The 26,701-nt window shown below is 43.6% G+C and overlaps 1 protein-coding gene across 1 annotated transcript in view; it reads right to left on the bottom strand.

Moving 5' to 3' along the window:
• Positions 1 to 1,685: 1,685 nt before the first annotated feature.
• Positions 1,686 to 26,701, bottom strand: part of PPP1R3A (protein phosphatase 1 regulatory subunit 3A) — a 40,790-nt gene continuing 15,774 nt past the window's right edge. The window contains exons 2-4 of the mRNA XM_066633679.1: positions 9,401 to 9,459; positions 9,141 to 9,277; positions 1,686 to 6,465 (exon numbers count right to left, since the gene is read on the bottom strand). Coding sequence (XP_066489776.1) covers positions 3,601 to 6,465; positions 9,141 to 9,277; positions 9,401 to 9,459 — 3,061 coding nt within the window. The 3' untranslated portion in view covers positions 1,686 to 3,600. The remainder of the gene's footprint in view (positions 6,466 to 9,140; positions 9,278 to 9,400; positions 9,460 to 26,701) is intronic.

The following is a 26,701-nucleotide window of genomic DNA, read 5'->3' as shown; positions in this document are numbered from 1 at the left end:
TTTATTCTACTTTCTTTAACTCCATAGCCAAGTACTATATTACAGCTACTGCAGGTTACTGTTCATGAGGAAAGGAATGGGTGCTGGGAGTGAAGAGTCAAAAAGGTCATCCTTTTCTCTTTTTCTTCTTTGAAACCCCTCTAACAATAGTCACTTACTCCTTCAGCTCTCTTTTTGATCACAACTAATTCCTCTGGTGTTACATGAAATTTTAGTTGCGTAGTCCCGTATTACACCATACAGCAGTGTATGACTCAAACATGGTGGGAAACCCAGGTTCCAATCTGTTGAACTATTGGCATCACTATGGTTTGCATCACCCAGTGCAGGAGGCCAGCACTTCACCCCCATGATGGACCTTCCATGCAGTGGGTGGGGAAATGCCCTGGGCGGTGGGTGTAGTGATGTGTCATTTCTCTGCCCACACTGGTTTTTGGGCTATAACTTTTGAAAGAATAGAGATATTTCAACGTGGTTTGTTTCATTGCATTCTGCATGCAAATTACACGTCAAATGATGTATAACATGATGGAATTATTTGAAAAAACCAGTTTAAAAATTTTTGGCCAGTACTAGTGTCGCCCCCCTGTGCGCGTCACCCAGTGAGACCCACATCCCTAGCAATGTCACTGTGCTGAACAATGAAAAACAATGAATGGTCATGGACATTGTATCTTTCAGGCAAACCTTGCTCAGGAGGTTGATGTGAAGACCAAATATTACTCTGAATTCCTGGAAGCAATGGGAGGAGATGTGATTATTAAGAATCTTTTTTTTCCTCTAAAATGTCACTTAACTAGGCAACCTGCATATTATGCGAAGCAAGGTGCCAGAATTATGGGCAGGCTCCCTTCAGAATGCAGATGGGGAGTCTTATTTGAGAGTGCTTCTCATGCAAAGACAAAAGCCTACCCCTCCCTGCATGTAGTGAATGCTCATATTGGGTGAAAGGTTTACTGCATGCCTCTCCCTGATTTGCTGGTTTATTACATACAGGACATATGTAATCCATATGTAATCCAAGATGTAGGAAAATGGATGTTCTCCATGGATGAAGAATCCATGGATGGCTCCATATCCTTTAGTTCCAACAGTAGCATAGCTAGAGGAGGGCAAACGGTTAGTATTGCAAGTGCCACAACATACCACTCCCTCCCACCCCCCATTTGAGCTGTTCCTAGCAGCAATAGCAATGCCGAACCAAATGGTGTCTCCTGTGTGTTGCTGTCATAGCCTGGAAAGGCTCCAATGGCATGTAGGGGCCCACTTACATGGCACATCGCAGCACCTACAGTACTTAACATTTTGCCCACCTCTCTAACTATATTACTGGTGTCAGCAGGAAGACTCCAACTTTCCCCCCAGCATTCCCAGCAGGGCACTGAGTAGCGCTGCTGTTGGAGCACCTTTTATGACTGGTGCTGACTGCTTTGTGGCAGACAGAACCAGCAGAAGAGGCACTGGGATGATGGCCAGAGCCGGGAGGATTGGGTTGTTAGATTTTCAGGATTCTGTCCCAGTTGTCAAATTTCGCAACAGATTCTGCACTTACAATCACATAGCAAATTACCCACACAAAAGAAGCAGAGCTGAACTGCGAGTCTTTTGCAGTGTCCAAGCAGAACAGAGCAGGATTCTTAGAACTCCTTCTTTTACCTTTAGGTTTCCAAGTATTCCACGCACAGTCAAACCGTTCAAACTTTGTTTATTACTGTTATCCAACCCTTTTCGGGATTGTCTTTCTTAAGCAGCATGGTCACAACATCATTCAGAAAGTCCAACTGGAATAACGCTAAGTTAAGTGAAATGTTTTGCTTGTGTCATACAGACTTCTTTTACAAAAAATATAAACAAGATCTGAAGACAACTAGGCTCTAATTTGTATCCTTCATCCTATACCAGTCTGTTTCAGCTCTGTGATGAAAGCAAGAGCCGCTGGTTCTGCTTAGCTTTTTCTTTTTTTACACATACAATGTTACATCATAACAACTCGGGAGTACAGAGTCGACATTGTGCAGACATTAATATTACTCATAATCCATTACATTGAAAAAAATACACTACTTAACCTAGGGACTGAGTTCTTCAATCAAAATGTGTGAGTTAATTAAACTAGAAAAATATTAAATGCATGGAGTACAAGCCTTGCTTTCTTGCACAGCACCCGTTTATTGCAGTGGCACACGTACAGGACACCTTCCCCGTGGATTGTGCCAATGGTCGATATTCTCTATTTTAAGGTCATGTCCACATGGCATTGTTTGAAGGGGGAGGAGGGTTCTGATTCAATGCATCAGGCCCTTGCACACCAATAGCAACGTTGGTTCCAATTCTCAGAATGGGAACGTTGTGGGATGAAAGCAGGTGGTATAGTCTACCTGCTTTCATCCCACAGTCAGGGGTGCCCAAACCCCGGCCCTGGGGCCACTTGTGGTCCCTGAGGACTCCCAATGTGGCCCTCAGGGAGCCCCCAGTCTCCAATGAGCCTGTGGCCCTCCAGAGACTTGCTGGAGCCCACACTGGCTTGATTCAACTGTTTGACCTCTCGCATGAGCTGTGGGATGAGGGCTCCCTCCAATGCTTTTGGTTTCATATCTGTGATGCAGTAGTGGCAGCAAAGGAAAGGCCCCCCTTGCTTTGTGCAAAGCCTTTTATAGGCCTTGAGCTATTGCAAGACCTTCATTCATTCATATAAGTTCATCTTTAATATATTCATTTATGTAAACTTATGTAAATTTATTCAAATTTTAAATGTAAATTAATTCTTTTTTTCCCTGGCCCCCAAAACAGTGTCAGAGAGGTGATGTGGTCCTCCTGCCAAAAACTTTGGACACCCCTGGTCTACATGAAGGAATGATGCTCCCAAGCAAACCCTGTGCCTTCTTTGGGGGGGGGGGGATGCGACTTCTCATCATTCTGTGGCAGTGCCATTGTGCCAAATGGGTCATCCAGGAATCTCCTGCATGGACATGTCCTATTACGGAGTTAGTCATAATGCCATTCCCTCTTTATTTACTTGCTATATAAAACCTTGTTTTTTAAAAAAAACGCTCAGAAAGAAAATGAAGCTTTACTACAAAACAAATGGATGCAATAAAATCTAAGGAGACTGAAGCTTCACGTCTTCGTAACCTCATAAGGGGCAGCAGCTGCATTTAATTTGAATGTGACGTGCTTCAGAACTCGTTTTCAATATAGGTATTTAATGATCCAAACATAATGGTCCTATGCAGAATAATTACTGATATGAAGGATATGAACTTCATGTGCATTCCTTTTAAGCAATGTTTCAAAGAGTTGGGGTGTGGTTGAATTTTGCATTGTTTCTAAGAGCGGACTTTGCTATCTTTTAGGGCAGTGGTTCCCAAACCGTGAGCCGTGGCTGCCCGGGGAGCTGTGGAAACCAGCCAGGTAAGCCCTAGAATTCTAGTGAAAAACCTGACACCCTATGCAACGTATAGGATTGCAGCCCTATTGGGGAGCTGCGGCCAATGACCCAGTAGGTCAAGGAAGCCACCAGTCAAAAAAAGTTTGGAAACCACTGCTGTAGGACATATATTCCATTTTAAGTACTTTATGTGGATAATGGGAATCCATACACTACTCCTTTTTGACAGATTCCTTGCTTTTCTCTCCCTCACAGTATAGCCAATACAATGAAAATAAGTAGAGGGCAAAGCAGACAATTAAATCGTAGTGATACATTGTTACACAGAACACAACAAACAAGAGGAAATAAAGGATTTTGTAACCAATATGCTTTAAAACGAGACACTCTGATAAACCGCATGCTTCACTTGACTGGTTAGAAATGTCTTCCTGACCGACAGATTGCTTGTCCTGCCCTTCAGTGTCCCAGTTCAATCTTTTCTCTTCAGTTATTAAACCTTCTGACTGAGATGGTGTCTCGTCTCTTTCTTCAGTGGGCTCTCTAATTAAAATGGTTGGCCCTAATATCTTGCCCTGACTGACCTCTGGTTGATGGCAAAAATGACCTACGCTCCTTTCTCCTTTCTCAGTAGAAGGCAGCGCCATGGAACTCTGAGGAAGTTCTCCGAGTTCATCCTCTAAAGAAACCTTTGGAATATGGTGAGCTACGTCACTTGTGGAGCTGGAGTCACATCCTAATTCAGCTGCGGCATCAGCAGACAAGTCCATGTTGCCATGTGGTGCTCTGCCGTCTTCAGCTGTATGGACTCCCGCAGATTCTTCAGACGATGTCATCGACGAGCTTTCACAAGAGATCTCCATGATGTTTATTCCAGAAGGGGAAATGTTCCCAGTTTTAGTGCCTTCATAAGAAAATGTTCCCCACACATCTCCCAATTCAGCCTCTTTGTGGTATAGGCCTTGCTGAGGACACGGTGATGCTTCCAGAGGTGTTTCTGAACAGAAACCCTCCTCAGAAGCTGCTTTTCCTTCCACATCAGAAGTCCATACTATTTCACCTGGTGGTGCTCGGTTTCCAGAGTCACATTCTTCTCTGACAAGCTTTTCGCTCGCACCGCATACTGACATCATTTCTCCTCGCAGTGTTTCAAGCATGCGTGCATTATAAATATCTGAAACGGATTCCTTTTCAAATTTGGTGTCATATAATACACCCACTGTATTGCACTGACAAAGAGGATAATGTGAACCATCATTTCTCCCTTCATGTATATCAAACACTGTTTCCTTTCCCTCTGTGGGCCTGTCACTTAGTGCAGTCTCTTGAGGTAGCTTAACAATTACTGCTTTCTCACCAGCAGACATTTTTTCTGGAGCACTTTCTGATGTCATTTTAATTATATAAGCTGCTGTAACTGCCTCGGCTTCTCCTGTACTACCACGCTCAGCTACAGAAGACTCTTCATATCTCATTGGGTCTTGGCAGGTAAACAATTCATCTGTGGGAGTTACATTCAAACATCTTGTATTATCTCTAATTCCCCACATGGCTTCGCCACCTGTTCGCTCTTTCATCTGCACTCTTTCACTGGCACCACTTTCCCCTTGTGCCAATTGACTTTCTAAGCCACTCCAACTTTGATTCCCCCACCCAACCTGACTGCTCTGATCATCCGTAATAACCCTGTCAAGCTCAGTTTGGCAGGACTCTTTCTCCAAAATACTTCCATTTGCTGGATCACAGCTCTGACTGTATGTTCCTGGTTCTAAATCCCCCCTAGGATCAAACACATTCTCTACATTTATTGATGGAGAATGGGTAGAGAGTCCTTCACCACTTGCTATTACAACAGCTGGGTAATTTATGCAATACTTACGTGTGCTCTGTATGTCTTCAGGGTATCTGTTATCAGTCCTCTTCCAATCCTGACTTAATTCATCCACAACTGGACTGGTGCTTTTCTGCTCTTTATTTATTTTACCTGAGCTTCCTCTGTAATTTAACCATGGTGACTCTACAAATCCATGTACTTCTTCATCTTCTTTTTCACCTAGCACACACTGTGCTATCACTTCTCTTCCTCTATTTAACTCATTCATTGTGCTGCCTTCATCATTTCTTGATGTAGGCAAAAGTGGTTTATTTTGCATTTCAGAAACATATTTCTCATGCCTATTGGTAGGCATTAGGGTGAAAGGGCATGCCTGTTCCTTTTCTGAAGACTGTTCTAACATGCTCAGCTTGATTTCTTTTCCCTTCTCAACTTTATACTCTGACCTATAGTTTTCTTCGACAATGTCATCATCTGCATGTGAACTTCTTAAGGAAGTTATTGTGACATCAGTTAAGGGATTGGCATTTAACTCTTTTTTCAAATACACTTGATTTTTGCTTTCAGATCTATCCTCTTTGGGTTCAGGTTTGACAATGTTTTCCAAAACCAATTCAGGCATTGGGGGAGATGTTTTATCCATGTGTTTTTCATGAACTGGTTTGGCCATGTCATCCAGTCTTTCCAATACCTTTTCTTGAAAGTGAATCACTTTATCATCATCTGAACAAAAACTTTTTGGACTTCTTTCCCCAGCTTCTTTGTGGTGATCATAATCATCCTCACTGATGAACAACGTCTCAGTTGTTTTGCTTTCTGGGGTGCTATCAGATTCGCTCTTTGGAAAATCTGCAGGACTCATTCCTTGTTTGCTTGCGATATCACCTGTAACATGGGAAGTCTCACTCTCTTTTGTTTCAGACCCAAACTCTCGCGGCAAAAGGATTTCACTGGTACTCAAAGGCTCCGAAGATGGTGTACTATTGTTTTCCGAATCTATTGCAATAAATTTCTCCTGGGGTGACTGGCTATAATTCTTTCCCATGGAGTACATTTGGGTATTGTGCAGTTCTTGCTCTTGTAAAACACATTCTGACATGATAGGCAGAGGTTGCCTAACCAAGCCCGAGTCTAGCTTGTCCTCTAGGTCTTGTGGTTCATTTTGAAATTGAACTGGTCCAGTTGTGTATAAACTCTTTTCATCCCTCAAAGAACCTCTAGCTCTAGTGAAGTGCTGACTTAGCTGAAACAATAGAATCAAAAAGAATGGTCAAAATACATTTGTGGAAGTGTTGGTGAAGGTGTGAATACACACTGATATATACATATGAGGGAGAATTGAATCAAAGTTTTGTTTTTTTCAGTTTGAAAATTTTGTTTTCATTTTGAAAGCTTTTAGAAATTCCTGTTACTAGCCATGAACAAAGTGTAGTTTGCACCTATTTTGTTCCAAAGCACCTAACGCGCTTTAGAGGACTCTGTTTAAAAAAAAACCCAAATTAAAATAGCTTTCAATTCTCCTTTCTTTCCCACATTTCCCCATCCCGCCCTCTTTATTTGTGAGCTTAGTAAGCTGCAAGTCCATTTCATCCAAGTGAATCCTAAAGAGAATATTTTCTACCAGGGAAGCTAATTCATTCACAGTACACACTCCAGTCGAGACATGTTTTCTTTGAAAGCGAGTGCACTGCCACAGCACATAAAACCTGGGCAATGTGTACAGTATTGCCCAATAAAATAGATACATTTGCACAATGACAAAAATATTATCAGGATTCTCTTGGCTTCGTTCCTCTCAGGACTCCTTTACAGGCTTCAGCCCAGAATGTTGGAGAGTCTATAGAATGTGCAAAATGAGCCCAAATTCTTCCCTGTCTCCCCAACATTGCAGCACTAGCTTGTCATGGCATCCTCCCCTTGCTTTCGATTTTGCAGACTGATGGTTCCATACCAATCAATTAGAGGAGAGTTTCTTGGGCACCCCTTATTACATTTACCCTTGCTGCAGCTACCACCATTACAGTGTCTCTTATTAATATGTTTTCGGCAAAGCCTCGGCAAACTATTAATAGTATAACGTCACTCAAAGAAAAGTGAAGGAACTAATGTTTCTGCAAATTCTGTTTTAATGACCCTCTGCCAACTGGCGCTCAAGTGTATCTGAGCTCTTCAGTGATGCCAACTGTCAGGATTTAATAGTGAGATGCCTGGGCTTTTTCCCTCTCTCTCCCTCCTCATAACTGACATTTGCATGATCTCAATAATTATATGCAAATCTTACAATTTCCCCTTCTTCTCACATAAGGCTCATGTTACTTGTCAACTGCCGAGCTGTCTTGTGAGCCATTGCCTATGAGTTTTCAAAGATTTGGTTGCATTACCATTTATTATAGACCGCCATTGTTTAATTCATTACATGGCACAGACGGTAAATTAAAATCTGAATGACACACACATACACTCCTCATTTATTGTACAGATGATCACTTTGATTTTTTTTTTTTTAAAGAGCAAACTGTTAAATGTGTGCCTAAGTCATTGTTTTAGGGAATACTAAGAATATATGGTGATTTTTTTTCGTAGATTTTTATTGCTCTTTCTTTAAAAAAAATAATATGGAGAAGCTGCTTGGAGGCAGGGAATGCTCCCACACAAGGTGACAACTTTGAACTTTCCTACGTTAGAGCTAGGGAGGCTTTGTGGTTATGTATGAAGAATTCATTCTCCTTCTCAGTATCCAAAAGGGCCAGAAGTTGCTCTTGTTACTTTCAGTGTTCCAGCTCTCACATATTCCCGAGCAATCTCCACCACATTTCATAATTTTTTAGCTAGAGATGCCACTGATATGAGCTGCACAATGAGAGTTGTGTGTTTTGTATTCATGGCTATTGTTTCAGAGAGAGAGAGAGAGAGAGAGAGAGAGAGAGAGAGAGAGATGCTAGAGGGACCCAGTCAGAATATTTCATGCTTTCTGTTAATATTTGTTTGGTCTCTTTCCTCTAACATGCAGGCTGACTGGTTGCATTACCATTTGCATGTTGCGTGTTGCGTTCCTCAGTTAAGTAAGAAACTATTTGTCTGTTAAGCAAGAAAATGTGTACTTCCACTGCTAATAAAGAAGAACAAAGGTGATGGGCATGGGTTGGGGGCACAGAATATTGTACTTTATAAAGGGTTCCCCTGTATCCGCGGGGAGGGCAGGAATGGAACACCTGCGGATGGGGGGCGGGACACCTGCATTTGTAGATTCTGTGTGGACTAGTAAATGCTGGGAATGTGTATTTAACAACTGGCAGGTACTATTTATGGCCAAGATCCTTGAGAAAACTTTGGGCTTAAACTGGAGCATAAAATCCTACCTAATGCAATTTCCACCCAGGACCCAAACTGCTAGGAAAGGTGAGAAAGGAAGCTCTCATAACCAATCAGAAATGTAGCATAATGGGGCACCTGACCAAATGGCCAGATGGTTAAAAGAACTGGTTCCCCACATCATTGCTTGGTGTTGAATTGACAAGCAGCAAGTCACCTACATCCAGTAATATTCTTGTGAGAGATACTCTAAATAGAGAACCAAAAATGCCCTGATTCAAAATCATGTATATTAAGCGTATACTGATCACAGAGACCAGAAAGAGATATTATTCTTCTAGTGCTTTCAAATGGGTACTTATAGCCTGTGATAAAAGAGAAGAGAGATAAGTTATTTATTTAAAGCCACTGGAACATAATGACATAGATAAAATCAAAGCACCTTTTTACCACTGATCAAGTTAAAGTGGCAATTGAAGCGTCAGTGTTGGTGTTACACTAAAAGATTACTTACTATACCTCTCCACTCTGTTGAGGTTGGGAAGGATTTCACACTCTTTTACATATAAATGGATTTATATGATCTAACAGTGCATACTGACTTACCAATAGCTCTAATTCCTTTTCATTATCTTCATTGTCATCTTCATTAAGTTCCACATTTTTACCTTTTACCTTTTCTTCACTTTCTTTGATTTTATTGTCATCCACAAATGAATAAAGAATTTCTGGGATGTCTGACCCTGAAGAGTTAACCAAAAAAAAAAACGACAACCTTGAATAATGTCCATGAGGGTGTTTTGCTATGCATTTTTTTTTAATTAACATGTGCAGGAAGGAAGAACTAACTGAATGCAGTTTTATACCTGAAGTCCTGGGATTATTCCATGTGTCTTCATCAGCAGATGTCAATATTTCTTCTTTACTGTTAAATGAGAAATGAAACTGAGTGATACTCTCCAAACCCAGAGATCAAAAACCTTTTAGCTGACAGCCTAATGAGATCACGGTTAATGATGCCAAATAAGCTATTAGAAATGTTGAATAAACATCACTTTCAATATTTGTTTCATCATGTGGTTTAAAATCTCAAACTGTGAGACCATCCTAGAAGATGATGATCATTGTCAGGTAGCCCAAACATCTCCAAGTCTTTTCTCAATGAATATCTTGATTGAGTTGGAAGGCAGAATATGAGAACACCAACACACACAAAAAATAAAAATGGTTATCATATAATGTGGATTAATTATTGCACCTAATCCATGAGGCCATTGTCTATCACAGGGGTGGCAAACATGTGGCTCCTGGACAATAATGTGGCTCCTGGAAGCTCTTTATGTGCCCCCATGATAACTGTGCTGCCCTAGCCACACCACCCTTTTGCAGTTCTGCTTCTGCCAAGGCTCTGGGAAAGAGATGAAAGGAGGTCTCAAAACACAAGGAATGTTAAGAGGGTAACAGTCAGACCAAGAGGGCTGAGAGAAGGAGATTCTACCAAGGTGGTGGGGAAGCCCAATTATCATACTGTCCCTCCTTTCAGCAGTGCCACTTCTGTTGAGGTGTCACCTTCGCTGGCCACCAGCACATTTTCTCTTCCATCATTTGCAGCTATTGAGTTTCTATGTGAAACTCTAAGTGCTCATTTTTGGCCATCTATTTGATGACATTGCTTCCTGCTTAATTATGTCACTTCCAGCTCTCAGCATGTGCTATGCATGCTGTTCAGCCCACTATATGAAACAAGTTTGACACCTCTCGTCTATCACATTGTTTTTTTTATTCACTGGGGTCCTTTCAAGCACACTGCAGCCTCATGAAGCCATGCTCTCTCTGTTTCCATGTCAATATGCTCCTAGACTGAAGGCAAGAAAGGGAAATAATTTATTTTTCCACTTTTATATCATGCTGGCAGTTTCAGTTTTCTTTTGCCTTGGAGAGTCCTCTAGGAGAACACTTGAGACCCCTGATTTGAAATGACATTGCATTTGTCCTTCATTACTAAAAGAATTAAAAAGGATTCAAAAATGCATATTAACAGGTTTGCAGTGTTTGCAGTCATTGAAAGATGACTGACAACCCAACATAATTGAAAAGTGGTCTTTTTCTTGGACCAGAGCCAGGGAGGTCTGCAGCAGATAAGCTCCATGTTGCCATTCCTAGGTAGGAACAATAGTTTAACTCAACTCAAAAGTTGCTCAGCTCACCAACAGCTGAAAGCTGCTTTACCAATTGGATACTGTTTCTTGCAATTTTCTGATTTCGTTCAGTGTGGAATCCCTTAAACTGGAGTGTAAACTTTTATTTTGGGATGGTAAGGATTAGGGGAACCTAACAGGGCTCCAAAGTCATTTGTTCATTGATTATGGGGATTGTTCATAAATCAGATGGACCAGAGCCTTTTTGTTCTGAGATACCATGTTGAGGAACCACAGCTTGCTTTCTAATCTTTTGCAGAGTGCTGTTCTATCCTTGAAAACTCCTTCTGGGAACAGAAGAAAGATCACAGTCGTGCAAGGAGTACTTTCACTTGCATAAAACCCTATGTGGCCATGCAAGACCCCTTCTGGTTCCAAAAGGAGCTTCTGATAACAAAACAGTTTTCTGCTAAAGGTTAGAATATAGCCTTATGTCAGTAGATCTTAAATTTTTGCAGATAATCTAATGGCAGTATATCTGCTGCTGAAGTAAGTGCAAGACTATAACATTATAAAGACCATATAAATAAAATAGTACCTTATTAATATGTATACCATATAAATTAATATACCACATAAATAGTATCATATAAATAAATATAAATAGCACTGTGTAAATATAATAATAGTACCATATTTTCGTTATGAACAGTATTATCACATTTTATCAGCACTAAATTTTTCTCCCATTTCCTCTGCGAAATGTTTTTAATAAGATCAGATTCTGAGAAATTAGCTGAAGCGTCAAAATAAAGAGAACCAGAAGGCCTAGGACTAATGGATGAGACCGATTTAGGAAGATCCTGTTTAAACATAAATATGCACAAATAAATGCTAGGGTTATGGTTGGCAACCTTCAGTCTGGAAAGACTATGGTATAAGCCTACAGCACCCAGTATTCCCAGGCGGTCTCCCATCCAAGTACTAACCAGGCCTGACCCTGCTTAGCTTCCGAGATCAGACGAGATTGGGCATGGAAAGACTATGGTATAAGCCTACAGCACCCAGTATTCCCGGGCGGTCTCCCATCCAAGTACTAACCAGGCCTGACCCTGCTTAGCTTCCGAGATCAGACGAGATTGGGCATGGAAAGACTATGGTATAAGCCTACAGCACCCAGTATTCCCAGGCGGTCTCCCATCCAAGTACTAACCAGGCCTGACCCTGCTTAGCTTCCGAGATCAGACAAGATTGGGCATGTGCAGGGTAACAATCAGAATGATACTTGGAGCTGGGACAGACCTGTCCTTTTGGCTTATGATTCTGTCTGTTGCAGAAGTGCCCTTAGACTGACTGCACCAGACTAACAGCAGCGATCACAGAATTGCAACTTGGATAAACAGCAATTTCACCTTGATAACCCCACTGCCTGCACTCAAGACTCCAGAGTTTGTTTTATGAAGGACATCCTAGGCAAGTAGTCTGCTAGAAAACTCAGCACCCAATCCTATCCTCCCCCCTCCACTGCAACAATGCCAAAAATAGGCATGCTGTATCGGGGGGGGGGGGATTGGAAGGCTTCAGAAGTTAAAGGGGATCCTCTTAAACCTCTATAAGCCTCCCAACCCACAGTGAGTCTCCTTGGATCTGTGCTAGTGATTCCACTAACACAAGTCCAGGGAGAGAAAGGGGTCAGGGAGGCAGTAGGAAAAGGGAATAGAATTTGGGAGGCACCATCACTGTCAGATCTACAACCTCCCCACCTTCGTTACAACCTTCCCCACTTCAATACACCCCTCTCCTCTCCCACTGACTTACCTGCTCTAGCAGGTAACGGAATAGCTGATGATATAGGCAGAAAGGCACTGGCCTCCCCATCAGCACACTGAATAGCGCACTGCTGAGACGCCTTTTTACGACTGACTGCTGACTACTTTACAGCAGACAGCACCAGCGGAAGGGGTGTGACGATGGCAGCCAGGATTGGGCCGTCAGTCAACAGTAGTGGGCAACTTTTCACCATCCTTTGTACTGCTTGTTTTGTTTGAGATACTTGCGTGTACTTTTAATATGGGAGCTCTGTGGATTTCTTTTGTAGTGGTGTTTGCTACTGATGTCATCACGTAGCAGTAGTGATAGACAATAAACACAACTGCCTGTCAGCAACTGCTCACTACATGTGTTTTGTTTTGTCTTTTTATCTCTTTGCTGTATGTACAGTATCATTTGGAGTCATAGACTGACACAGGAGTCCCAGGCAGGGCTGGATATGATAAGCCCATCTTGATTCAGGGAAGGAAAATGGGCTGGATTACTTCAGCTCCACTCTAGTTCCACCGTTTGCCAATTCTCTCCATCCCCTCCTCCCAAATATACAGTAGGTACAGCTGAGAATATCTACTGCACAAGGGCCATTGAAATTAATTTGTTTCAGTCTGTGCAGGAGATGAGACACATCTGATATATGGTGCCCTGTAGGAAACATTTCCTTCCTCCTCTCCATTTGTCCTCTTTGGGGGAGATATTTATGTGCTACCATGAAAGAAGATTTTGATGTTAAAATGAATCATCAACCTTTCCCATTCCATTTTATTCAAACATCTTGCAGAGAAATTGATATAATTCTCCAAAAATATTCAGCAGTAGGTTGCTAAATTTATATTTGGCTACAACAATCTACATATGACCTGTCACCACTTTTTTAAATTTATAATCTAGCTTTCAGTTCTTCACTCTAGTATCTTATTCACAGTGGTACACTCAATCTGAATAGAGATTGTTGTTATTTAGAAGGTGTGTGTGTTGTCTAACATCATCTCTGCTATGGAAACCCAAGTACATGGATTAATACATTATAGACTCAACCATCTTAAGACTGCATGCATATACTGATTTTTATTGCAAGAACCCAACCCTTTTTCTCTGTCCCCTCTGCAAAAACTATAGTTCACATATTGGAAGTCTCCAACTTTGATTACGGCAATCTCCTACTTGCTAGTCTTTGGGTGGCTCATCTCAGTCCCCTCACCTTTCATCCAGTGCTCTGCTGCTAAGGTCCCTCCTTTTGCTTGTTGCACAGATCATGTAACACCCCCTCCTTAAACCCCTTCACTGGCTTCCCACCCATTCCCAGATCAAGCACAGGTCCTTACATTCAGAGACCTTCATGGCGCTGCCCCTGCTGACGTCTTAGCCGTCATATTCCATTATGCTTCTACTAGTCACCTTTGCTCTTTCAGCTCCACCACCTTCAACCAAAGGCTTCCTGCTCCCTTGAATGACTCCACCATTTCGCCCTTGCCACCCCTTATGATTGGAAGCATCCCCCGGAACACCTGTAGGGTGTTCCCACAATCACAATCTTCAAATTCCAACTGAAAATCCACTTTTTCCAATAAGCTTTTGGCACCATGCCTTAGTCCCCATTTCTTGTTGCAACAAGGGCACAATCCAGAGTGCCACTTCAGCTGGTGCAGACCTCCATAAGGAATGTTTGCACCAACTCTGGAGTTGGCTGGGTTGGGTCAGGTCAGAGGCCTGCGCCAGCTCAAAAAAGCCAGATCCAACACCCATGCCACCCAGACAGAGTAGGTTTGTGCCAGTCCAGGCAGACCGGTGCAGGAAGTGAGAGAGGGTGGCAGGAGGCATTATGGAGGTGGGGAGGGGGTGTTTTGGGACAGGAGAGGGTGGGTCGGGAGGCAAATCGGGCCTGGGAGAGGGTGTGATCAGCTGCAGCAACCTGTACCAAATCCTAACTCCAACCTGGCCCAAGCAGCCTTACAAAGGCTGATCAGATTTGTGCCAGTGATTTTACCTGTGCAGATCTGAATAGCCCCATAGGCATGGCTGGGGCGCGACACAGGGTAAGTAGAAAAATATTCCCTTTCCTGAAGTTGACTTCCAACCACCTCCAAACCTGCACTGCATATAGCGCGGGTCAGTTGGCCACTGTTCCAGTGCAGGTTAGGATTGGGCTGCTTGACCCATTTCCTGTTGCAACTAAGTAAATGTAATTGAAACAATCACATACATATATTCCTCCCTCCATCATCTTCCCTCCTTGGCTGTTTCCTTGTGTCACCTCCTAGATTGATCCTTGAGGCAGGGATCTCTCTTTTTACTCTATGTAAAGCTCTATATGCACTGATGCCAATACTTAAATTAATGAACAAATGATATACAGTCATTTTGGTCATATACTTTGTTCTAGGCTGTGTTGCATCGTGTATGTAGTCTTAAAGCTATATAAACAGTCACATTCCAGTCTCCAGGCACTTTGGATGCACCGGTGTGGAAGAGACTTATGCAGAGATGGCCAAGCAGTCTCAGGTCCACTCTGGACCATCACCTCACCCAGAGGTCAATTCCATACCCAACTCTTCCTCTGAGGTCAAGGGTGCAGAGTCCTCAATCATAGTCCCTCACAGCTCCAATCACCCAAGGCCCTTCACTCTCCTGCACAGCAGTCAGCGGATACATCTAGAGGTCACCCAATCATGGCAGAGTAATAGGCTTCATGTCAGAGCACTGACCCTTTACACTCTTGCTGTTTCTGAAGCTAGGAGTGAGGCTTGGGCATTTATAATAGAGTTGCTTCACTGTTTAAATGCACAGTTGTACTTCGTTGAAGCAACTTTTATCACTCTGGAGCAGAGCCCAAACCCCGGCTCTGGGGCCACTTGCGGCCCTCGAGGACTCTCAAATGCGGCCCTCAGGGAGCCCCCAGTCTCCAATGAGCCTCTGGCCCTCCAGAGATTTGTTGGAGCCCCCACTGGCCCGGTGCAGCTGCTCTTAGCGTGAGGGCAACTGTTTGACCTCTTGCGTGAGCTGTGGGATGAGGGCTCCCTCCACTGCTTGCAGTTTCACATCTGTGATGCAGCAGCGGCAGCAAAGGAAAGGCCAGCCTTGCTTTGTATGAGGCCTTTTATAGGCCTTGAGCTATTGCAAGACCTTCATTCATTCATGTAAACTTATGTAAATTTATTCAAATTTTAAATGTAAATTAATTCTTTTTTTCCCCTGCCCCCGACACAGTGTCAGAAAGATGATGTGGCCCTCCTGCCAAAAACTTTCTACACCCCTGCTCTGGAACACTGTCCCACATTCTGCCTAACCTGAAGTATCTTTCCCCAGCCTTATTCACCTAGAACCAGGAGACCTGGTACCTTCTGAGAGGCTTAAGCCTCAGTCTCCACTGCACTTTATTTTGCCACCTCACAGGATCACAACGTTGCTGGAACAATTTATAAACTACCCGTTGCTCTCACATTTCCATCTTTTCTCGAGACTGCATTTGATCCTATGAGACTTATTCCTAGAAGTGACTCAGAAGAAAAGGGTCCAAGTATCAGGAGTACATAGATTCTGAGAAATGGTGACATGGCAAAATGCTCACTGATAAAAGCATTACCAAAAAATTTATAATCCAGAGCACGAGTGGGGAGATTTTAGTATGATTGTCACATTCAGAAATGCTGACACCATAAACATAGGTTCGGTATTTTTCTTTTTCCTTAATGAATGCCAATGATAGTTACATGAGACAGAAACCATACGAGCATGAAAATAACAACTAGGCAGTTGTGTAGCTGGGGGGGGTGGGTACCCGGGGCTGGGTGATGCAGTGATGCCCTCTGAGTCATAGCATTACCCCTGCACTTACACTGTTACCTCCCTCTCCTTCATTTGTGCGCAGCCCTGTCCACAAACACAGCTCCATACAGAGCTGAGGGTGGGTTGGAGGGCTGATTTCATTGTCATCTGCAGCCCCCAGAGGAAATGACAGAAAATCACCACTCCGCTGTGGGGGGCAATGTACCCCCCCAGCTCCAGCTTAGCTATTCCTCTGCAACTAGGTACATGCATAGGATCCTACAGAAGGCACTGGTTGTGCTGTTTAAATGCTCATTGAACATACGTACAGGGCATTTCAAGTCTCTACCCCTGTGTGTTGCTAGAATTCCAGGAGATTCCATTAGACTAATCCATTGGGCTTAAGCCTAAGGAACTATAGCAGGGGTGTCAAACATAAGGCCCACGGGCCAAATGAGGCCACCGGAAGCAATTTATTTGCCCCCCATAATAAATGGGTTCTCCTAGCATGATAATCAGCTCTATCATACCTTGAAAATGTGAACAAGATTTGCACATTTTCTCTTCCGTCATTTGCAGCTTATGAGTTTCTAAGTGAGAATAAAGTGCTTCTTTCTGCCCATCATCTGCTTAATGACATCACTTCCAGCCCTCAACAGGCACCATGAATGCTAACTTTGGCCCTCTATATGAAACAAGTTTGATATCCCTGAACTAGAACTTAGGAAAGCCCATGGGGGGGGGGGGAGTGGATGAGTCAATAGAATTTGGAATCATGCCTCTTATGTTAACAACCCAATGTAAACAAAGCAGTAAACACAGCAGTTCTCAGTGCTGAGCAAGATCTGTTAACTATACCACAGGATGCAAGTATCACATCTCAAGTTTCCTTTTCCATTGAAACCCAGAGATCCTGTGTCCAGTTTTCACTCATAAAAGTTGTATTCCATCCTCACACCATTTTTTCCCCCCAGAGTTATCCCACCACCTCTATAGCAAGTAAGTGCACTCTATTTAAACTAGAGATTTTCAACCTTGCTCATCTCACAGTACACTGACAAGGTGCTAAAATTGTCAAGGCACACCATCCATTTTTGGACATTTGACAAGGCACACTACACTGCTGGCAGGGGGCTCACATCCCCCAATGGCCCTATTAATAAATGACCCTTTCCCAAACTCCCACGGCACCCTTGTGGACCATTCACAGCACACCAATGTGCCTTGGCACACTGGTTAAAAATTGCTGATTTAAACCATACATTTAATCTAGGCAGATGCTTGTGGCAGGCTAAAAATATTAACTATGTACCATAAGCGCAACGGATGATTGATAAGCTGTAGAAGTATTTTATTTAACCAACTTCTGTTAGCAAAGGACTAATGCATATTTTTTTAATTACACAGAATTTTTCATCAGGAACAATTTTCAATGGACCCTAAAACATTTTACAATGGAAATTGTAAATTGATCCATGAAAAGACATAACCTTGACTATGTATTACCTCAGATCCTCTTGGCAACATTATAAGAACTCTTGCAAGCACACCTTAGGATACACTTGGATTTCCTGAACCAAGTACTGGTTTTCTACCTGGTCATGTACGAAACTGCAGTCCCTAAACGCACTTATACTGGAAGTAAGCCCTATTGAACACAATGGGATAAATAGGCATAGGCCTGGGCAGTAAATAATGAGTTGTATTTACTGCTCAGATAGCAAATTGAGAGCTAATGAAACACACACATTATTCCTGATTGAGCAGACTTTTTTTCACTGTTTCTAGCTTTTTCCTGTAATTCAAAGTTGTTCTCTCTGGTTCATGAGGTCAGGTTGAGCAACTTACCCTTTCTTATTTTCCAGAAAACAGATCTTTCAGTGCTTGTAGAAATCATGGGTTACATGCTAATAACAAAGGTCAACATTCTCTTAAATAGGGACATAAAAGTGGCAAGACATTTTTGCTATGTTTGTCCTGGTTATTCCCTAAGCAGTGCCAAGAGTGCTTAACACCACCCAATTAGAAGAAGTCCTGCATTCATTGGCAAAACTCCTCCATTGTTAACAAATAGGTTCTTCAGTTCAACTCATCAACGTTCCTTGAAATGCTTCCACGAGCACCACTCTTAACTTCTTAGAATGAAGTGCAACTTATGAGCTATTGAGCCAGCCAAGCACTGTCAAGATGCTGCACAAGAAACCACTGCACCATCACAATACCACAATTTGTCCACCTTGCTTGGCATTCTGAAGCTACCCAGGAGATGCTGTCTTGGTGCTATGGACTGGTCTTATACGGGCAGACCAATTCTGACTACATTCTCCCACTCCAATACAGTAGCGCTAGCATGGGCTATGGTGCATCCCACAGGGGAATTTAGCAGGCGGAAAGTCTCCTCAGGATAAGGGGACAATTGTCCCCTTGCCTTGGTGAAAGCCCCAGCTACCTCTATGGGTCAACCTGGACTCATGCCAGCGATATTGCTAGTGCAAGTCCGCATTGACCCGTGTCAGTGAATCAGCCTGGGAAGGGGGATAGGATGTGGTATGCACCACCTCCGCCGATCTCAACCCCATCCTGGGCATGATCCACCCACCCCCTGCCTATGTCACCACCCTCCTCTGCTCTGTTTCACTCTCTCTCTCTCTCTGTCTGCCCTCCTCTTCCCTTCTCCTGCCCCTGCACTGCACAGAGCAGAACTTACCCATTCCAGCAGGGGCAAGAGAAGGGAAGAGGAGGGCAGACAGAGAGCGAGCGTAACAGAGCAGACGAACCTACCCATTCTTGCTCCTTATGTTGGCACCAGTGGGAAGGCTCTGGCCTTCCCTCTAGTGCTTCCTGAAGGCATACTGTCACGACTGTCATACTGTCAGGATGGGGGGAAGGCAGGGTGGGGGGAGGAACCAGGGCAGGAGGGAGGTGGGGCCGGCAGAGTTCTGCTCCGCTGTATCCTATCCTCCATGTGGGGCTGCAAAGCCCCACTCGGAGGCTCGTAAGTCTGCACTGACAAAATAGCTGGCACAGACTTGAGAAGCCCCATTGCAGGGCCTACGGCTTTCCCCAGGGGAAGGGGACAAAAGTCCCCTTCCCCCAAGAAGACCTTTGGTGGCCTTGGTGGTTCCGCTGGATTCAGCAGTAGCCGTTTTGGTGCCTGCCTCACCTACAGAACCACAGTTCTTAAGGGTCCCAGGGGAAAAAGACTAACCTTTATTTGCATATGCAAATTTTAAATTCATTAATTTCTTTAATAAACATTATTCATACATTCTCATGCACAAGCAAATCAGTCAAACAAATTGGGGTTTGCAGCTTTACACCAAGCGGCGCATGGAACCAGTGGAAAACTGATGTCAAATGACGTCAATATTATCTCCATGTTCCATGTTTTGGTTTTTTCTAAGAACAAAAATTAAAACCAACAAACAAGACAAAACAATTAATAGATGGAGATTGTAATAGCCATGTAGAGCTGGATATAGGCTGGGGCCAGATGGGAAATGTAGGCCCCATTTCAAACTGTACTTCTCAAGTACTTTTGTAATCAGTGCTATATACATATGATTTATGTATCATATGTATATGATATGTATGGGTACGTATGGGTACAAAAATGTACATGTGGTTTTCATTGCGAAAACTGAAGTGGCCATTGTTCCCCCCCCTTTTTTTTTACAGTTTTGCAGGCCTGGGGAGCCCTGCGGAGGCCTCCCCACACCCCCCCCCCAGACCTCCAAGACTGCAGTGCTGGCTGCAAGTTAGTAGAAAGCGCCCCTCCCATCCCTGGCAGCAGCTTGATCCTGGGGATCACATTGCTGCCTTCTCCCCCTTCCCATCCTTTAAAGGGGCATTGGCCAGTGCTTCCCAGTCTGGTGGATCATGACCCACAAGTTTGGGAACCACTGAATTAGAGTATTGTTGTCATGGGTTGTCTGCTAAATATTTCAACTAGCCATTAACCAGTATGAAATCATCTTAATACTGTGGGAATTTCTGCACACTAAGGACCTTCTGATTGTCCAACATCACAATTCATAAATATCATCAAAGTCAGAAACATCAAAATATTCAACACTAAACATCTCGTCTAAATTTTTCTGTAGTCCATCTTGCTTTCCATGAATTGTCAACTAAATTTAGCATAGAGTTGGTTTCTGTTATCTGTTATTTGCTTATATTTTATCTGTATTATAGTCTGATCCTAACTCATGCTGGAACAGGCAGGCTGGCAGGCCTGCGCTATATCCAGCGCAAGTTATGGGGTGCCTGCGCTATATCCAGCGCAAGTTATGGGGTGCTTGTGGGTCAGTGTGAGGCAAGGGGAAGATTTTCCCCTTACCCGGGGGAGAGCCACATCCGCCCCAAAGGGTGTAATCGGATATGTACCGCCTAAATTGGTGCTGCAAATCCAAATATCGAGGGACTGCCCCAGGCTGCCCAGGAATGGGGCTAGGATCCAGTATAACTGCCGGATCCTGGCTCTGCCTCTTACTCCATGCCCACCCCTGGGAAACCCGTTACCTGCCCAACCCTGCCCCGAAACACCTCCCTCCTACCTCCTCCCCTCACTCCCCCCGATCCCTGTGCCAGCTGAGCTCAGCCGTTGGAACTCACCCATCCCCGGATCCTGCGTTGACACAGGGAGGCCGGCGCACGAATGTGTACTAGCTTATCTCCCCTTATGTTGGCGTGAAAGTGCTTTATGGCACTTTTGCGACAACGCTGAGCAAAGGACTTGCGTTGGCCCAAGGGCACCTTTGGATTGCACCCTTAATCTTCTGTCAAATTTTAATATTTAGTGCTAAAGGATGCCCCTTAACTCTCTCAGTGTAGGCCCCCTCAAATTTGTAGGCCCATGCCAACCAGCCTCACTGCCCCCCCCCCCCCCCACCATTCTGGCCTGTGTAGTAGCAATCAGATATTTTTATACAATGAGACATTTGAATGTACGGAAAAGAAATGAATACAATATATATGAAAGATACAAAATAATGATAAATAGTACTAAGAGAGCCAATTAATCATGAGAACAGCTGTGGGAATGGAACCAAATGGTTTTCTTTTGTAAAAATAACTCTCACTAGAACTCAGGCACTGCCGATTAAATATCTATTTTTTTGTTATCTCTTTTTAAGGGTGGCACTGAGGAATTGCAGCTGTTTATTGCTGATCTGTTTTGATTATATGCATTTGAATGACCTAATGATTAGCTTTGTTTGGGATCAGGTTAGGGTCAGTCAGGCTCCAGTGAAAGGGAGAAATTCACAGCCCATTCCTAACTTTGCCAGCGCAGACAAATGCTCCGCCGATGCTAGCTAGCACATTTGTGACAACTTACAAGTAGGCAATGTCAGCCGGAAGGCCTCTGCCATCCTGCCAGCACGGTATCTAGCCTGACAACCACCAGAGGAGGTAGGTGCTGTACCAGGGGTGAGGAGAGGGTGGAGGAGAGGGTGGCGGGAGGACAAAATGGAGGCAGGGATGGGTCATTTGGGTGAGAGAAGGGCAGGGATGGGCAATTCATCCCTGGGAGGGGGTGACGATGGTGGAGCAGGCATCTGCCATATTCGAATTGCTGTCCTGGGCCTGGAAGCCCTACATGGGGCTTCTCAGATTTGTGCCAGCCATTTTGCCATTAGGCAGGCTGGGGCTCAACATGGGATAAGGGAATAAATGTTCCCCTACTCTGAAGAGACTTCCAGGCTGCCCAGTCTCAGTGCTGGATACAGCATAGGCCATGTATCCCCACTGTACCAGCACTGAATAGGATTGGACTGCCCAACTGATTAAGAGTGGGTGAGGTTCTATGAGCAGGGAGGTATCTTTCAACCTGCATACAACCTGGATTGCAAAGATCTACAGTGGAAATCGCACCAGCCGTTAGGAGCAGAAGAGCTTAAAACACAGAAAAATTTTGAGGTGGCTGGGAAAGGAAGTTTTGAACATGCAGTTTTGTTGCTTGGAGTCAGGAGGCCTAGTGCAATATTGGGCTCCTGAACTGACATTGCTTTGAGAGTTATGTTGCTTGTACTGAGACAGCCTCCTAAACTTTGTGGACTTCTCTGAATACACAGTTTTTACAAAGACACCCAAAAGTCACTCCTCCAATGTAAACTGATGACAGCAAAAGGTGGTTTAAACTTCCCACTGCTTAAGGAAGTAGGAAGAGGCAAAACACTCATTCATTCTTTTGTCTATTTATTTATTTGGATTTCTAATCCTGCTCCTGCCAGCCCCAAACATAAATGCTCAGAATGGCAAATTCAAGGGCATAACATTAATTCAGCTATTTTCAACCACTGTGCCGCAGCACATTAGTGAGCCAAGAAAGCACTGCAGGTGTGCCACAGGAGTTTGGAGCACAGTGGTTGAAAACAGCTGGAAAACTGTACCAGGTTCGGTGGCTCTATTTCTAGGGTAACTGTATAGTAACTAATTGACTTTCCCTCTTCCTCTCTAAGTTCTCTTTCACTTTATAAATGCTTTGCCTTCTCTTTCTCTTTCTCAAGATATTCCTTTATATGGCAGTTTTCAATAGAGATATATTCTGGTCCAAGTTGTAGAAAAATCCCTAAGGAGCTGGTTGAGGAAGCAGGGCAGACCATAGTTTTGACGGACATTTAGACAGCTCTAGAAACAGAGCTGCAGAACCTGGAACAGTCTCCCAGGAGCTGGAAGTGACATTGCAAGAGATGAAGACCATAGAGAAGACCACAGAGGTCCGTGTGCCGTGAGAAGGAAAACATTGAAAATTGCGGCATTAATTACTTGAGTCATCCAGATGAATATACAAAAACACACTAAATTCTTCCCCCCCCCTTTTTGCTAGAATTAACCCCAGGCATTGATTTTAATTAACATTTCCTTACTACAGCCCCTTTCAGAGCTTGCCTTCTCTATTGCCCTAAAATCTTCTCCCTTCTCTTTATTATGTTATTCCCTTATATGGCAGTTCTCGATAGAGATATATTCCGATCCAAGTCATAGAAAAATCCATGGAACCATATAATTAGTGTTATAGGACCCATACTTTTAACAGAATGTGTCATCATTTACAATGAACCTTGATTGATTCTACAGCCCTCTTGCTCATTAACATTCTTGATCTTTTCAAGTCTCATTATTCCTTATTCATGTGACAGAAAACCCAACATAGAATTTTGCTTGGGGCATGTCTTGAAATGACAGTGTATAGATGACTTCCTCATGTGTTTTTCCTCAGGTGTTATTTGTAGGTCTGAACAAACATCTTCAGACTCTTATAAATTCCAGGTCAAATTGCACAACCACATCTGTGTACGAATCCAAGAATTTCTATAAGATCTCCCTCTTACAGATACTCCATATGAATTTCAGCACTGAAAATGCTCTAGACCAGCCTTTCCCAAACTGTGGGTCATAACCCACTGGTGGGTCATGAGCCCATGCAAGGTGGGTCACGGGTTGGGCTCTCCCACCCTCGCTTGTGTTAAAATGTCTCCAAATAAGAGCCATTCTAGAGGCATTGAGCAGTCCCAGAGTCGTCTTCTGGGTTGCGCTCAGCCAGCAACCCACTCTACTGGCCTCCGTGGGCCTCAGAATCCCCCACAGAAGCTTCCAAAAGCCACTTCTGGTTTTTGGAAACAACTTCCAATTTTCTTTCAAAAGAACTGTTTTCTTTCAAAAACTGGAAGTGGCTTTTGGAGGCTTCTATGGGTCATTCTAAGGCCTGCAGAAGCCAGTAGAGTGGGTCACTGGCCTGGCATAGAGGCCTTCCTGACACCTTTGCGACCCACAGCAGAGGATTAGGTGGGTTGCAGCACCAATAAGATTGGGAATGCTGCTCTACACAATCTCATCTCTGTGATTTATATGTAGAGCAGATGAAGTGCCCTTGAATTGAGACAGATCATTGGTGCAGTCCAGTAGCGATCCTCTTTAACAAATTCTCAGCAGCAGCCCTCAGACAAATGTCTTTTCTAGCTCTTATACCTTAAACATCTTTTTGCAGGCCATGCTAGAGATTGAACACGGTACCTTCTGATGAAAGGCATGTGTTCTTTCAGATAACCATGCGAGCTTTGGCTCCTCCAATCCAGAGGGATGCGTACGAATGGGATTGATGCAACTCTTTAATGAGAAATATTAATAGGAACATACAACATACACAGAAAAGGGAAGATGATGTATTCTTTTCATGCCATCACCTTCCATTGAGAGCAATCTACCCAAGACATGCACCATAAGGCTAAATAAGATTTCAATTGACCTAACCAGCAAGCCAAGTGTTACCAAGAACTTGCAAAAAGATGGTAAATTAATGTCTCAAGAGAGCATGCTGCTGCGATGCCTTGCCCCTCTCGCCTACCAGCACCTCACCTATCCTCTATCTCTGGTTGCGATGGCTAGCAGAACTTTAATTTTTTCCCATAGCAAGCATGGACAATGTGAGTTCCAAATGAATACTCCTCTGGGATTTACTACAGAGAGGGAGCTAGTTGCTTCTAGACCCTTATGGGTAATATCCTCTCTAAAGTAGGGGTCATCTTTGAATCAGGCATACCTTAGTTTGTGGCTGGTCTGTGACACCCCCCCCCCTTACTCTTTAGAGGTCTATTCCTTTGGGTGAATGTGAGTACCATTACATATATCATTATATAAGTGTTCAGGCACATATGGTAGGATTATTGAACTTTAAGAACTATGGTAGTCTAGAACCGTTGAACTAAAGTGATCTTATACTGGTAAGACCAGAGAGAAATACAACACCAAATATAAGCAAATTGAAAAGCAATCTAAAAGATAAATGCAATCATCTAACTCCTCTACTTTGACTCTAAATATAGGTTAGTGATTGGCATTCAGGAATAGCACTTCTCCAGATGAGTGATTTTTGCCCTCCACAAAGTAGGAAAAGCTTGTTTAACTTTAAATGGTTAAAAAGAGAGAAACGTGTCTGCCACTTGGCTATGGTACCAGATAAGCGCCCCAACTCTTTCCAAAAATGAATCAGGGTTACAAATGATACCATGTGGACTATTTGGGAACCCCAAATGAATGAAAAATTAAATTAACGGGCCCATTCAATTCAGTATTTCATTCATTCCAGAATAAATGGCAGAGTTTTAGCTGGAAGGACATTTTCGGTTTGAAGATCTAATACTTGTGAGTCAGGTTCCATGAGGCACAATTGCCGTATTTTGACTCAGTATGTTCTTCCAGCCGGTGATGTAGCTAAGACATCCAATACCCAGGTGCACAAAAATAATTCTGAGGGCTCCCCCCCGCTGCCTCCCCAGGCGCCAGAAGGCCCACAGAAACTGGAAGTGTCTTTCTAAATCCTCTAGGAGGCATTCTGAGGCCTCGGGAGCCTTGAGTGCCTTTTGCCTCAGGTCCACTGTTCGGGGTGCAGCTTGGCACCCCCTCAAGGCATGGTATCCGGGGCAGTATATCCCTTGCCCCCTTAGCTACATCACTTCTCCCAGCAACTTTTTTTATTTACAGAGCTGGAATATGTAAATGTTTCCAAAAAAGGGTTTCACAAGCATAGGATTCATGGAGGAAACATCTTATTTCTTTTCTGTTTTCACAAAACTGAGTCATAACTATCTTGGTTTGCCAGGTCCTTGCCTGGAGTTGTTTCCTATATGTTAAAATGTTCTAAGAGATCAGGACAAGATGCATCCATTGTACCTCTGTCCTCATTCCTTTCTTGCCCACCTCCTTTATCCTCCTGCTGTGTGGCAAAGCAAGTATTCTGCAGGCCAGAGCAGGCAGACGAAGAACCTGCATTCTGTCTTGGAATCTTGGAGTATTTAAAAGTGTCATCTGGAGGGAGAGCTGCCACCTTGCCTGAAAAGCTAAGCAGGATCAGTATGGGTCTCACCTTGGATAGGTGACCAGAAGCTGCTGGCTAGAGACAAAGGAACACAGAGGAGTCCACTGGCAAAAAATGGAAAACATCCTGTGAACCAACCTGGGGCATGTTTTGTAGCTGCCTAAGGGCCATATCCTATCCAACTTTACAGCACTGATGTAGCTGTGCCAATGGGGTGAGTGCTGCATTCTGCCATGGGGGTACACTCATGGAGACCTCCTCAAGGTGTGAGAACATTTGTTCACTTAAGGCCCCAATCCTATCTAATTTTCCAGTGGTGGTGCAGCAATGCCAATAGGGTATGCACTGCATCTTGTGGTGGAAGGACAGTCTCAGAGGCCTTCTCAAGGTAAGGGAACATTTGTTCTCTTACCTTGGGACTGCATTACGGCAACACTGGTGCTGGAAAGTTGGATAGGATTGGGCCCTAAGGAAACTCGGAAAGAGCAGGAGCTGTGCAGCCAGAACAACTGCACCATGAAGGGAAACATATGAAAAAATGGAGGGTTCTATGAATTTCTCTCACAGAATAACATTTGTAAACACCACATTTGGAAAAGGGGGGGTGTTATGGTCAGCCT

This window comes from Tiliqua scincoides, chromosome 7, assembly GCF_035046505.1.
Source record: "Tiliqua scincoides isolate rTilSci1 chromosome 7, rTilSci1.hap2, whole genome shotgun sequence".
Classification (NCBI taxonomy): Eukaryota; Metazoa; Chordata; class Lepidosauria; order Squamata; family Scincidae; genus Tiliqua; species Tiliqua scincoides.
Note: the sequence above shows the minus strand (reverse complement) of the source record. Positions and strands in the feature narration are given on the sequence as shown.